At 42.6% G+C, this 13,711-nt stretch overlaps 1 protein-coding gene across 1 annotated transcript; it reads right to left on the bottom strand.

Annotated features, from left to right (window-relative positions):
• Positions 1–4,355: 4,355 nt before the first annotated feature.
• bhlhe22 (basic helix-loop-helix family, member e22) lies at positions 4,356–6,701 on the bottom strand. The gene has a single exon (XM_023794444.2). It carries the CDS (start codon positions 6,121–6,123, stop codon positions 5,320–5,322), a length of 804 nt encoding a protein of 267 aa, XP_023650212.1. The 5' UTR covers positions 6,124–6,701; the 3' UTR covers positions 4,356–5,319.
• Positions 6,702–13,711: the final 7,010 nt, after the last annotated feature.

Below are 13,711 nucleotides of genomic sequence, written 5' to 3'. Positions count from 1 at the left end.
TAAGGGCTTTCCTCAATGGAAGAACAGTGGAATCACTCTGCTGACTATGGGATTTGAACTAGCAACCTTCTGACTAGAAACACAGAATCCCGACCCACTGAGCCACACACCACCCCAAAAGGCCTGGAGAATGCGGGTATTAGGTCTACCATTTGAGCTAATTCCTCATTGCAGTTTCCCACATGCTGCTAAGGATAACCCTTAGTATGTGATGAGCATGGGCCTCGCTGCCTTGACAGCATATAAAATGCAGAGATCATGCCCTGACTCTGAGGTACACTTGGGCTTCGCAGCAGAAGCATGATGCCCCTCAGTGGAGAGCACTCTTGGGTTTGTTTAGCACTGTGTATGGGGGCATTAACATCATAAGGGAACGGTGTCTGCACCGTAAGATATACCAACTCCGGAAAAAATGGCCTCACATTTCTGGGTTGTTATATAACAATGCAGAGAGATGGTGGGAGCTGTGGAATGCCTGCCGATGGCAGCAGACATTATAAAGGATTCCTTTGGCTCTTTCCAAGCATAAAAGCACCTTGATGTGGAAAAAACACTAAATGGTGCCTCATCAAGTCCATTTTACTGTCTGTTGTTCAGGGTCCAGTTTTTATTCTCTGTACAGCCGGCCGAGGATGTGAAAGCTTTCTGAACCACAGTCTTGTTATAAAAACCAGTTCTCTGAAGCCCATGGCATACAGTCTTGTTGAGACTGGATCATGGAGGTACCGATTCAGTTCCGTGGTTTTTGAAGTCATATTTTGATGACGTTTTGCGACCGTTCTGTTAAGTGTCCATTTCTCCCTGTCGGTGAGCTTGGAATCGCAGTCATCACTCAGCTGCTCTGTTCGCATTTAGCGTGTGCTGTCATGGAATTTGAGGTCCTTCCTCACGAGATGCAGAATAACGTTACGGTGTCGTGACCCACATGCCCGTGGTTCTGGTGCTGACTATGTGGCCTCAGCAGAACCCGGCGAGTCGCCTCACGTTGCTTTGAAAACATATCGAGGAGCTGATTGTTGGACCTCTTCTATATCACACACACACACACACACACACGTTTGTATTTATATCTTTGTGGGGACCGCCCATTCATTTCTATGGGTAAAACCCTAATCCCAACTATGACAACCATACCCCCTATGCAGCCCTAACCATAACCACAATTTACCAAACAAAATACAAGACTTTTGCTATTTTTTAGTTTTTTTTTTTTTTTTTTAAATCCACTAACAGACTTTTATAAAAATGAGTTTTCCTTTGTGGGGACTGAAAAGGTGGCGCATTCGATGTTATCACATTGTGCGGACATTTAGTAATATATACATAAATCTCTCATACACACTGAAATTCAGCCTTATTTAACTCACATTTGTAGCTGAATTTGTGATCCTTTTATAGAAATATCGATCTATATTTGCAAATATATAATGTGTCTATTGTAATAAGTAAAGAATGATTAGAAAATGCAGTAATTTTACATTTTAAAATATATATTATTTATTTCAGAGAAACTTTTTAATGAACACTACAGGTGCTAACAGCAGAAAGCTATTGTCCTTTCTCTGCTGTCTGAAACCTCATAACGAGATAATAATTTCGCCATATTCTCTCACCAAAACACAAAGCGTAGTCCGCGCTTCTAACAAAGGGTTATTCGCATAAATAAACAATTACTACGCTTGGAAAAAGATCACTTTATTACCCTGATTGTGCACACATTGCATATGTTCGCATGGCAGGTTGTGAACAGCATTTAGCCAGATTAACTTTTACTTAAATTTTGTATTGGAAGAACACTTTAAAATAAGCGAGTTTTGTAGGGAATAAAGCATAATTAAATATATTATTCATTTGCAATTACTGGCTCGAATCTAGGCGACAATCGAAAATCTGGACTTGACAATTTAATAGTCGCCAAAAGGACCTTTATTATTTAGGAATTGCTAATCATTGAGAATAATTCGTACGGTCCAAAGGCTCAGAAAAGAATGAAAATGCAAAATGACAGCCTGGTGCCTCATGCTTTGACTTACAGTCGCTTTCTAGTTTTCAGATTCAGTCCCAGGTGGTCTGAATCCCCTTTGTATATCATTTATAAAATCATGGAATAAAAGTCAAAATTAAAAAAAATATTTTCGTCCAAACGCGGCATTCGCAGATTCGGGGACTGATCCTGAAGTCCAGTGAGCATCGGCATTTTCAGCTTTGTTCATAATACTTAACGCTTTGTGTCTGCTTTCAAGGGAAGATGCAAACACCGTGATATGTGTTTTTCAACTTTGATTTATAGGAAACTCAGATTGTGAGGTAACTTTCACTAACCGAGATTTACTGGTTAGTGTGCTGTGAACTTTGCGGAATGCGTATAACACGGAAATACCTTTTAAAAACGTGAAATGCAGTGATCAACGTTAAATATACCCGGCAGCATGTATATGGATAACGACAATCCATTGAATAAATTCATTTTGCATTTCCTGCAATAGTATTATTATAGTTTAAAGAACTTTAGGCTGCATGTTAATTACATAGCCTAATAAATGATGTTCGAAGTCAAAAGTAGCCTATAGCAAACTTAGTCAATGAAAAAATGTATTTAAATTAATTGTTTTGGAAGATTTGTTAGAAGTATGAGCCTTTAAAAGGGCCCAGTGTCTCTGAAAGAAAACAAACAATCTATATTGTTAGATCATTTTTGGGGTCGTTTGAATAACTTTTTGATTCGGTCTCCGGGCAATTAAACTCAGCGAGGAATATACAGAACATGATTTAATATGTTACAATAAGCCCGAATCAAGTGCAGTCATAGTCCGCTAAATAATTATACAATTACATGATAATTATGCATGGCCAAATTACTGTATGAAATACAATTTAAATTTCTTCAATGTTTTTTTATATTTAAAAGCTGATTTTAATTTTTTTTTTAATTGTAATCTTAGTAGCCTAGTGTTAATATATAGGCCTAGGCCTAGATATATTCCCAATGATGTATTTATGAAACTTTTGCTAGTTTGAATCAATAAATCATTAAAACGTGCCGATCTCTCTGGCTACGTCGAGAAAATACATACAAAATACACACATTGCATTGTGCCAATTATACTTTTGAGTTACAAATAAATACTCGACAATATAAGTTTTCGTTAATTTACAATTTCTGTAATGGCATTGACATTGGAAAAGCGATATTATTCTACTTGAATTATCTTTTATATTCTAGTGGAGAATGATACCCAAATTCAGACACTTTGGTTGCTAAAAAGGTTAAGAATAATATAGTCTTCTATGCCCCCCCCCCCCCCCCCCAAAAAAAAAAAAAAAGATATCTGAACATGGTAACGTACGTAGTTAGGACATACTGATAAATGTAGCCTGGGTATTTGTATAAATATGTTTTACAGCCTGGATTAGGAATATCACGGGTGTGCGGTTCCATGTTAATAGTTATTCCCGTCAATTAATATAATTCACCATTGTGCCTGAGCTGTATGACTGTTTACACTTGCTTTAGCCAAGTATAAGACAGTGACCCCACGGTATATAGTGCCACCGCCATTTTTAAAACGACCCCCCGGTTCATTTCTAATCATCTTGATGGACAGCAGAGACAGAACAAAACAAACTAATGTCAGCGTTGCTGATCACCGTGCCCGGTGATTAAAGACACCCAATTATACCAATGAACAGTGTCGTAATTATGTTCCTTAATCATATCCAGGAGGTTTAATTGCCTTAATGATGTGTTTCATTAAACGAATGTAGGTATTATAGTCGACAGTTTTCATACACAGTTGTTTTCAAATTAACATATTATTAAACACCGTCATGGAAATTGTTTTAATAATCATAATTAGGGGCACGCCAGCTTCGCCATGTAATGCGGGAAGACGTTTTCTCTTAGCCCTGGGCTCTGGAGAACCACGCCGGGCGTCGCTTCCCAAGGCCGTTAGGTTGCATGAAAAGTTACAGCTCCCGAAGGAGCAGAAAACGACCATCTCATTATTCTTTTCCTTTTTGTGTTTATCATGAACCATGACACACGGTGAAGCCCTGAGATCAACAAGCGCTCTGGATAGTAATACCGAAAAAACGACCAGACACTGTCACAGATGCGAGCCCTCAACGTTTACAGGGAGAAGAGAAAAAAAGTTCGAGCCACTTTCCATATAAAACACTATCCACTATCTGCTCTTAAACTACAACCAGCTCGGAAGCTAAAATCAAATAAATCATTGAAATAAATCCGTTTGAACCGTTTCTAAGCAAATCTGAATCAGGCCTGTAGCCTAGTATTTAACGTGCTGCAAATCTCCCACAGCTGAGCGAGTGAGCAACAGACGAACACACGAAAGTATGTTTTGTTCAAAATATTTTAATAAAGCTTTCCAACATATCAACACATACACAAGGCCCTCAGCTGTCATATGTTGACTACTGTATCTACAATACTTCATATCTTGACCTGACAATGAGCTTGATCCATCTAATTCAACTTTCCAGTCATACTGTACGGGTAAGCATCGTATTTTATACAGCGACCGTGTCGATGCAGAAAGATTCAAATGTACCATGCAGTCAAAATAATTGGCTTATACAACACCGAATTCATAGATGGAAAATAACTATCAAAAGTGAATAAAAAGCACGCCTTTGAATTGCTGTGGAATGAAAATTATTTCAGTTTTTCAACGTGGAAACTATGCAGTTTTTGAGTTATTAAGCACGCTTGTTAGCCGGCAAAACCTTCAAACAAACGATTTCTTCACAAGCGGATGCACGCGACCACATTTAAATCCATCTTCACCTCCAGACAGGCTAGCCTGCGATGTTACAGGTTTCATAAATCAGTACCGCTGAGAAGATGTTATATTCATTTTCAAATGAGAACAAATGCAATCAAACAACGGGTTCGCAGTCCTGTATAACATCAGCAAATATTCAAGTGGATTAAAGGTAAAGAACTGCATGTTATCAGGTCAAAAAATACTAGGATCCGCATCACCCATATAATACAAGATTTAGACCTTTAACTCTTTCACCAAAGCGTATACTTCTGTTTAGTTTTTACTCTCGTTCTCATCAGCACTTAAATTATGTTTTATATACAGAATCAATAATATTCGAACCAAATGTATTTTAAGCGAATGGATTTTGTGAATGATACAAAAGTTTACTCATTTTCGGCACGTGTTCCCCATTTAAGTCATTTAAAGTTCTTTATGTTTCAACGGCGGCTTCAGTCTATTTTGAATCTTCATTCATATAAAGAAAGTTTTTTTTCGCATTCTTGTCTAAGCGAGTCTATTTCGGTTGAATTTAAGGCTTATCAGTGCACTGTTTACAGAGGCTGGAGGTAACGTTGTTGAAAAGGGCACATTTGTCGGGACAGGAGGAGGCTGCGACTCCGGCGGGGAAGGGGTACCCGGTGGGCTGCTCGTAAGTCCCCAAGCCCGGGGTGAGAGCTGTAGTCGCCGGCAGAGAAGCTGCAGAAATTGCCTGGCCTTGGTTGAGGTAAGCAACCAGCCTTCTCATTTCGTCCAGAGCCTGCGCCTGCATCAGGATGTAGTTTTTGGCGAGTAGCAAAGTGGCAATTTTGGAGAGTTTCCGGACGGAGGGGCTGTGGGCATAAGGGATGACGGCCCGGAGCTCGTCCAGCGCGTCGTTCAGGTCGTGCATCCTCCTTCTCTCCCGGGCGTTGATGTTCAGCCGCAGCGTTTTCTGCTCTTTGTTTTTCTTACCTCCGTCAGATTTAGCCCCGGACGCCGCTGTCCTCCCGTCTGCCATAAGCACCATGTCACACCTGCCGTCGCTGTCATCGTCCTGGCTCTGCTCCCCGCCGCTGCTCTCCGCCGCCGAGGTCCGGTTGCCACTTTCTCCGTAATTGACGCACAAAGATCCACTGGGGAGGCCGAGCGCTCCTCCGCGCCCCCCGATGAGACCACCGGGTTGGATCGGGTCCGGTTCATTTTGTTCGAAACAATTAGTCGGCGACTGACGGTCCCGGGAAGGCAAATCGACGCTGGCGCTTGACCTGAAGCTCTCCATCTTTTTGTTAGAGACAGCGCTGAGAGTTTTGTGGAAAATGTCTCCTGCTCCGTTCAGGCTCATCCTCCTGTCCATAGTCCCGGCGAGCTGCCTTGCACAGAGCCTCAGTAAGTTTGCTGCTAAGTTGGTTTCGACGCCGCTCTTCTTGTCTAGGGAGGTGTGGCGACGCCGCTTCCTCCGGAGAGCCCAGTTCACCTTGACTAGATCTCAGCAGCGATCTGCAGCAGCATCAGCATGAGCGGCGGCGGACGGGGGAGTCGCCTTACATCATTATCTCAAAGCAGGTTATTATTATGAAGAAGATTCGCCCGGTGGGACGGAGCTCTCTACCCAATCAGGTTAACGTTTTAATTAATAGGATTAATTCGGTAACAAACATCGGAGCATCCCTCCGCCCGGATGCTCCGCGCACTTTGCGCTGATCTCTGCGCACAGCCTTATAAAAGGCGCCCAGGTCTATTATTCGCGCTACCATCTGTATGGACAGCTTAGTGCATATGTCTGCAAGGCGCCGTGCCGTATTAGTAGACTGGCTAGCGACTTTGACCCGACAGACGGGAAGACTGTCACCTTTACTATATCGTGTCCTAAATGTTGACACTTTTGACACCAGTAGCCTCACCTATAATTATTCAATGGGCAACAAAATCAATCTGTTGTGGAGCTTTCAAATGTCACAGAACAAACAGACACAATATGTGTTAAGTAAAAATACTCAGAGAGAACAGGTTCCTTAATTCAATAGGTTTAATCCTTCCTAATGACGTATCTTTTGTTGCAATGCTGTCAATAATACAACAGCGCATTGTGTGTAGCATAAATAAAGGCGTAAGAACCAGCTATTTACAGTTTTTTTTTTGTAATTACACGTTTACCCGTTCAAAGCATGACATTTTGAAGTGGGCCCCGTCTTTTGTTATCCACAAAATGAATTGTCCCTTATACCTCAAGCAAATTTAAATTGTATCACGAAAGTAAAAGGCCTAGTGAATACATTTATTCCCCCGATTTCATTAAAAACCTTTTAATTGTGCGGCTCAAGGATGGCCCCAGGTGTCGAATTCTTTTCATTACATTTTACTCTAATTCTCATTTCACCATACGGTTATTTTCCGCTGATCATTCAGCGGGGGGAGAGACACTCTATTACTTCTCATAATATATTCACAATGAGAGCTGCTGCCTAGTCAGTTTTAAAGATACTATCGCAACAATTTGCTACGCTTTCCCTATAAAGAGGCGGAATTCAAAAACTAACAAAGTGAATTACCAATGAAATAAAAGGCTTTTTGGATATGTTTTTTTTTTCCATGTGTGCACTATACCGAAGTATACAATGTCAGAATATACCGCGGCACCAAACACAAGCAAGCGCGTGAAATAAAATGTCATATTAAAGTTCTTGTCATTTGGCCCTTTTCTTCAAACTGTATTTAAAATATGTAGATTAATATGCAGAGACGTATCATTTGGCGTAGTCAGCTGAACATGTTACAGTCTGATTGGTCGTATATAATAAAGTTTTTTTTATGTCTTTAGAATTCAGATAACTGATGGATATATCTCAGGACAATGGGCGGAAAAAAAGGCGCTCGCTCATGTATAAGGTCATAAGATAAAGGTTGTGTTGCCAGTTTGAAATAACCAAAATGAATACGATTAAAACGGAAATAAGGTCAAATGAATATACCGACATGCCTGCATTATTATATTCAAGTATTTTAATACAATGCAGACTATTCTAGATACAAGCTTATATATTACTAAACACAAACTTAGACTTACGAAACGTATGGAAACAATAGATATAATGATAGCATTATTTTATCGTTTATTACACAACAAAAGGCAGAGCGAGTTTTCTTTTGTTTGTCCAATTTCATGCCTGCAATCGTTTTTGTGCAATCTTTCATTTTCTTGCTAGAGGGACGCCCAGCCGACATGATTTTTAAATTACTATTCATTTTATCAGCGTTTCCCTTCATTACTAAGGAAATACAGTTAGACATACATCTAAAAAAAGGTAAACACCAAATCGCTAACTTTAACCCCAAAATGTTAGACGGAAAGAAAACGTTGTTGAAATGCTATGGTTTTATTTAGGCGAACATTGCCATCTACTGGTCATCCCATATACTCGCACTATACGCTCACATACACGCTTTCCTGCATAAACTAAATAATAATAATAACAATGACAATAATAACATCATGATTCCTTCTTTCCTCCAGATATTTTGGAGTAGAATATGAGGTTTAACACCATTTTCTGGTGAAAACGTGAAACGAAATAGTTACCATGAAAAGTACGGCTTTACCTTTTAGTGAAGTAAATATTTCGCCTCCACGTGCTTTTGTGAGCTTACACATTACTACAGAAGTGCCTCAGATTCATTTACCGCGCCATCTGCTGACACAGGAAGAGAACTACAACTAAAACCCTCATAGAAGGCAAGGCGGGAGTAACTGTAGAGATCTTACAAGATGAAGCTTGGACTTACAGCGGACGAAGCACAGCAGCAGAGATGCAGCTCAGTCAGTGAGGTTATACTCCACAGTGGCCTATCAGTCAAAATATTGTGACGGTTTTGCGCGTGAGTTGGATTTTCCAACTTGTCGAACTGTGCCACATAGACAAAGAATATGAGTTGAACGTATCCCTCACTCGAGTTACTATAGGATTGAACTGCATGAGAAAACACAAAGTGTAATTTGGGAATGCTTTGAGAAATTTTTAATTTGCTTTCAGGGAAAAGTTAACCAGACAATTAAACAGAATTTGCATCCAATCGACAGAGGGCTGGAAGGCAGGGAACACATGCCCCCCCCGGAGCGGAGCTGAGCTGAGCTGAGCTGCAAAACCTGGCAGCTGGGATTCTCCAGCTGTCGGCACTCTGCAGAACATGCTGCTGAACACGTGACCTGCGGATTCCACGTGTGATGCTGGGGCAGGAAGCTGTCACTACACATGCTTTTCTCCTTGCTGACTTCCACGTCAGGATGTGAGGTGGTCCCTCATGCTTGCCTCTATAAAAAAAAACCCCAGAGATGCCCTAACGAATGAGCTCTCCATACTCCGATGCAGTGCGTCGTGTCGTACGGAATATCCCGGGTTACGCGTAACAGATCGCATCGCTGGGCTGAGGCTGCGTCTATAGCGAAAGCACTCGGCTTGCACAGATGACGGGATAAAGAGCATTAGGAACAGATGACTGCCAAAGGCAGCTCCTTCATCAGCAGACAGCGGTAGAGCACCTTCATGCCCAATCACTCCCTGCTAATGAGACACGATGGGCGAGAAACAGCAGCACAGAACGTCCCTGCTCCTCCCGCCCGTTATTGGCTCCATGCCGTGTTCAGTGCTTACAGACTGGCCGCGGCACGCTTAATCTGTCACGTCCCATTCAGCATCGACGCGTGTAAAAGCCTCTGGCTGAAAAGACACAGACCGCAAGTGGAGATTCTCTGTGTTGTCTCTCTGTTTCCTGCATAAATTTAGAAAACCTACTTTTTGATATCTGGGTTCTTTTTGCACTCACTGTGTTTAAATGGCAGGGCTGTCTCTACCGTTTCAGGGGCCCTGTGCAAAACTTTACTTGCCCCCCCCCCAGGAAGACAGCCTGTGATCATTTCACTTCCTCTGTAGTGTAGGTAATTGGTGCACTCTGGGTAGCTGCCTATCGTGCCTGTAGCCAGAAACGGCCCTGTTAAGTGGTTTCCATTCCCACCCCTGTGTGTGTACATGTGTGTGGATTTTGCATGTTCTTCCTATGTTTTTGTGGGTTTCTTCACCGAGTTTAAAAACACGGCCATGTGTGTAATTGTATTCCCTGTTTCAGACCGGCCCGCCGTCCAGGGTGACCCTCTGCTGTGTCAGCAGTCATGGGGTGTTCAGGTAATTCTGTCGAAGACAAATTTTCCACTGACAGCCTTTAAAAATTGGAAATGTCTCCCTGTTATATTGCAGATGAAGTCCCTTACTGGCCCACCGTAAGCAGCAGCTATGCTGTACTCCGTCCTCCTGCTAGCTCTGCCTTTGATTAAGTGCTGGATAATGTTACACTGTGTCATCATCTCACTTTTCAATGTCTCAAATGAAGATGGATCACTCCATGGGGCCCTGGCTTCATTTCAACGTTGCAGTTAACCCTGCAAGCTCTGCCCCCCCCCCCCCCCCCCAGCCCTATCTGTTCTAATCTGGTTCTGGGTCATTGAAGCCTTCATTGGACTGCGTTCTTGGAGGGCATGAGTATGAACGTTTTTGCTGAACTTGCCTACCTCAGTAACTTGCCTTGCTGCATTATTTTGAGTATATGATACTTCATTGTTTTAGCATGCAGTCAGATAAGAGTTTGCATAGTATTTAGCAGACTCCTTAACCCAGAGTAATGTACAAACAGTCACTGAAGTTTCCCATGACGTTTCCCAGCACCATGGTGCAACTTAGGGCACCCGTCTGCCCCAACCTTTTGTGTCTCCTCCCCTTTTGGCCAGCAGGTGTCGCTGGCCATCCCATTCTCCCTGTGCCCAAGTCCATCGTGTGTTTCCCCAGCTCCCTGGATTGCTGCATGGTGCTTTGGGTTGAGCATGTGGCCACCAATCCTTTAGTTGTGTCTTCATTTTGTATCTGTTTTTATATTTATTAGATATTGTTCCCCAGTGTTTCTTTTGTATGAGTTTTCTTGTCCTAGGTTTTCACTGCTTGTGTTCTGTTTTGTTCTTTTCTGGTTCTGTCTAATTATCATTGTGTTCTCTTCCTAGTGTTTTATTCTCAGTTAATGTTTTTTAGTTTTTCGTATTTATAAAGCTCAATAATTTCTGTGTTTAATTATTATTAGTTTCACCTGTTGCCCGTTTTCTTGTACCAGTGCTTGCTGGTTGTTATCACATGTGCTGTGTTTCCTTGTTAGCCCTTTGTATTTAAGTACCTGATCCTGGGTGCGTTTCCCAAACAACGATGGAAGTTAGCATTAACGATGTATCGTACTATGGTAGTTCAAACTAACCAACATCTGAAGTACGACTATTTCCCAAAACCATCATACCACAGTAGTTTGAACCACGTTAGTTCGAACTACACAACTTAATGACAGTCTTTGCAAACGTTCGTTCGAGCGTTTAGTAACACCTTTGCAATAACATTAAACACCAGACATTTGTGTTGAGTATCCCTTTGGGAGCCAATGACTGCAATTGCAATTAATAGCAAAATGGCAAGAATAGAACTGAATGAGTCAGTCAAAAAAATTATGACACAAATAAAAAGAAAATGTCTGTGTGGGAGATATGTGCAGATATGTTAAACAATGCTTATCAATAGACTTCTGTAATAAAACTAATACTAATACTAATACTAATGCATTTGTAGCATTTTTACAGAATTAAACAAGCTTCCCAAGACACTGTATATATGCGTTGTTTAACGATGCATCGTACTATGTAAGTTCGCAGCGTTGTTACCTCCGTAGTTCGAACTATGGTTTCAGGAAACACCTGCGTCATACTCACATAGTTCGAACCACGCAAGTTGCTAACGTAGGTAGCAACTATGGTTTTTGGAAACGCACCCCCTGTTCTGTTCCCTGTGGAGTCATTGACTGTGTTTTTCATTATTCTGTGATGTTGGTTATTCTGTTTGGCTACTTGTGCTTCCCTGCCTGTTCTCCGTATTACCAGTTCCCCCTTGTAGGTCATTTTGGTTCTGTGAGTTTACTTTGTACCCCTGTACAGTTTCGACCCATCGTGGCCTGTTTGTCTGTAGTGTTCCCAGTGTTTTCTGTATCTGTAATTAAACCAAATTATCTTATCAAGAAAATGAGACTTGCAATCTTGAGATAACAGCATAAAAAATTGCAAGCATGGCCATTCGCGGCTTCTCTGTATGATACAAGAATATCTCATATTTTATAAAACATGAAAAAGTGGGTGAATTCAGTTCCTATGCTAAGACATGAAAAGCAAACACCTTATGAATCTTGGGAATTTGAGGCTTCCATTGTGGTTGATCTCTTAATCTCTTGATTTTCTAGACTGCTATCAGGTCAGGCTCTAGTACATTATTGCCTTTTGTACATATTTCAGCTCCAGGATATTTTAAGGAAATTATAACATTGGTCTGAGTTTGAGGAAGTTCTACAACCCTCTAGTAAGGGCATCACAACCTAAGAAACTAACCCAACACAATGGGGTGAGGGTATCAGAGTCTGATCAACTGGCCCAACACAGAGATGTGAGGGCATCACGGCTTAATCAACTGGCCCGACACAGAGATGTGAGGGCATCACGGCCTAATCAGCTGGCCCGACACAGAGATGTGAGGGCATCACGGCCTAATCAACTGGCCCGACACAGAGATGTGAGGGCATCACGGCCTAATCAGCTGGCCCGACACAGAGATGTGAGGGCATCACGGCCTAATCAGCTGGCCCGACACAGAGATGTGAGGGCATCACGGCCTAATCAGCTGGCCCGACACAGAGATGTGAGGGCATCACGGCCTAATCAGCTGGCCCGACACAGAGATGTGAGGGCATCACGGCCTAATCAGCTGGCCCGACACAGAGATGTGAGGGCATCACGGCCTAATCAGCTGGCCCGACACAGAGATGTGAGGGCATAACGGCCTAATCAGCTGGCCCGACACAGAGATGTGAGGGCATCACGGCCTAATCAGCTGGCCCGACACAGAGATGTGAGGGCATCACGGCCTAATCAGCTGGCCCGACACAGAGATGTGAGGGCATCACGGCCTAATCAGCTGGCCCGACACAGAGATGTGAGGGCATCACGGCCTAATCAGCTGGCCCGACACAGAGATGTGAGGGCATCACGGCCTAATCAGCTGGCCCGACACAGAGATGTGAGGGCATCACGGCCTAATCAGCTGGCCCGACACAGAGATGTGAGGGCATCACGGCCTAATCAGCTGGCCCGACACAGAGATGTGAGGGCATCACGGCCTAATCAGCTGGCCCGACACAGAGATGTGAGGGCATCACGGCCTAATCAGCTGGCCCGACACAGAGATGTGAGGGCATCACGGCCTAATCAGCTGGCCCGACACAGAGATGTGAGGGCATCACGGCCTAATCAGCTGGCCCGACACAGAGATGTGAGGGCATCACGGCCTAATCAGCTGGCCCGACACAGAGATGTGAGGGCATCACGGCCTAATCAGCTGGCCCGACACAGAGATGTGAGGGCATCACGGCCTAATCAGCTGGCCCGACACAGAGATGTGAGGGCATCACGGCCTAATCAACTGGCCCGACACAGAGATGTGAGATAATGACACTTTATTGATCCCCGTGGGGATATTCTCCTCTCACCTACCCCTTCTTGCTCTCCAAGACACACAGATACATATACAGTGTCTTGGGAAGCTTGTTTAATTCTGTAAAAATGCTACAAATGCATTAGTATTAGTTTTATTACAGAAGTCTATTGATAAGCATTGTTTAACATATCTGCACATATCTCCCACACAGACATTTTCTTTTTATTTGTGTCATGATTTTTTTGACTGACTCATTCAGTTCTATTCTTGCCATTTTGCTATTAATTGCAATTGCAGTCATTGGCTCCCAAAGGGATACTCAACACAAATGTCTGGTGTTTAATGTTATTGCAAAGGTGTTACTAATTAAAAACCACACAGACTACT

This window comes from Paramormyrops kingsleyae, chromosome 15, assembly GCF_048594095.1.
Source record: "Paramormyrops kingsleyae isolate MSU_618 chromosome 15, PKINGS_0.4, whole genome shotgun sequence".
Lineage (NCBI taxonomy): Eukaryota > Metazoa > Chordata > Actinopteri > Osteoglossiformes > Mormyridae > Paramormyrops > Paramormyrops kingsleyae.
Note: the sequence above shows the minus strand (reverse complement) of the source record. Positions and strands in the feature narration are given on the sequence as shown.

Excerpts from the sequence above, each read along its gene's own strand:
- bhlhe22 (XM_023794444.2), bottom strand. The coding sequence starts at position 6,123 with ATGGACAGGAGGATGAGCCTGAACGGAGCAGGAGACATTTTCCACAAA.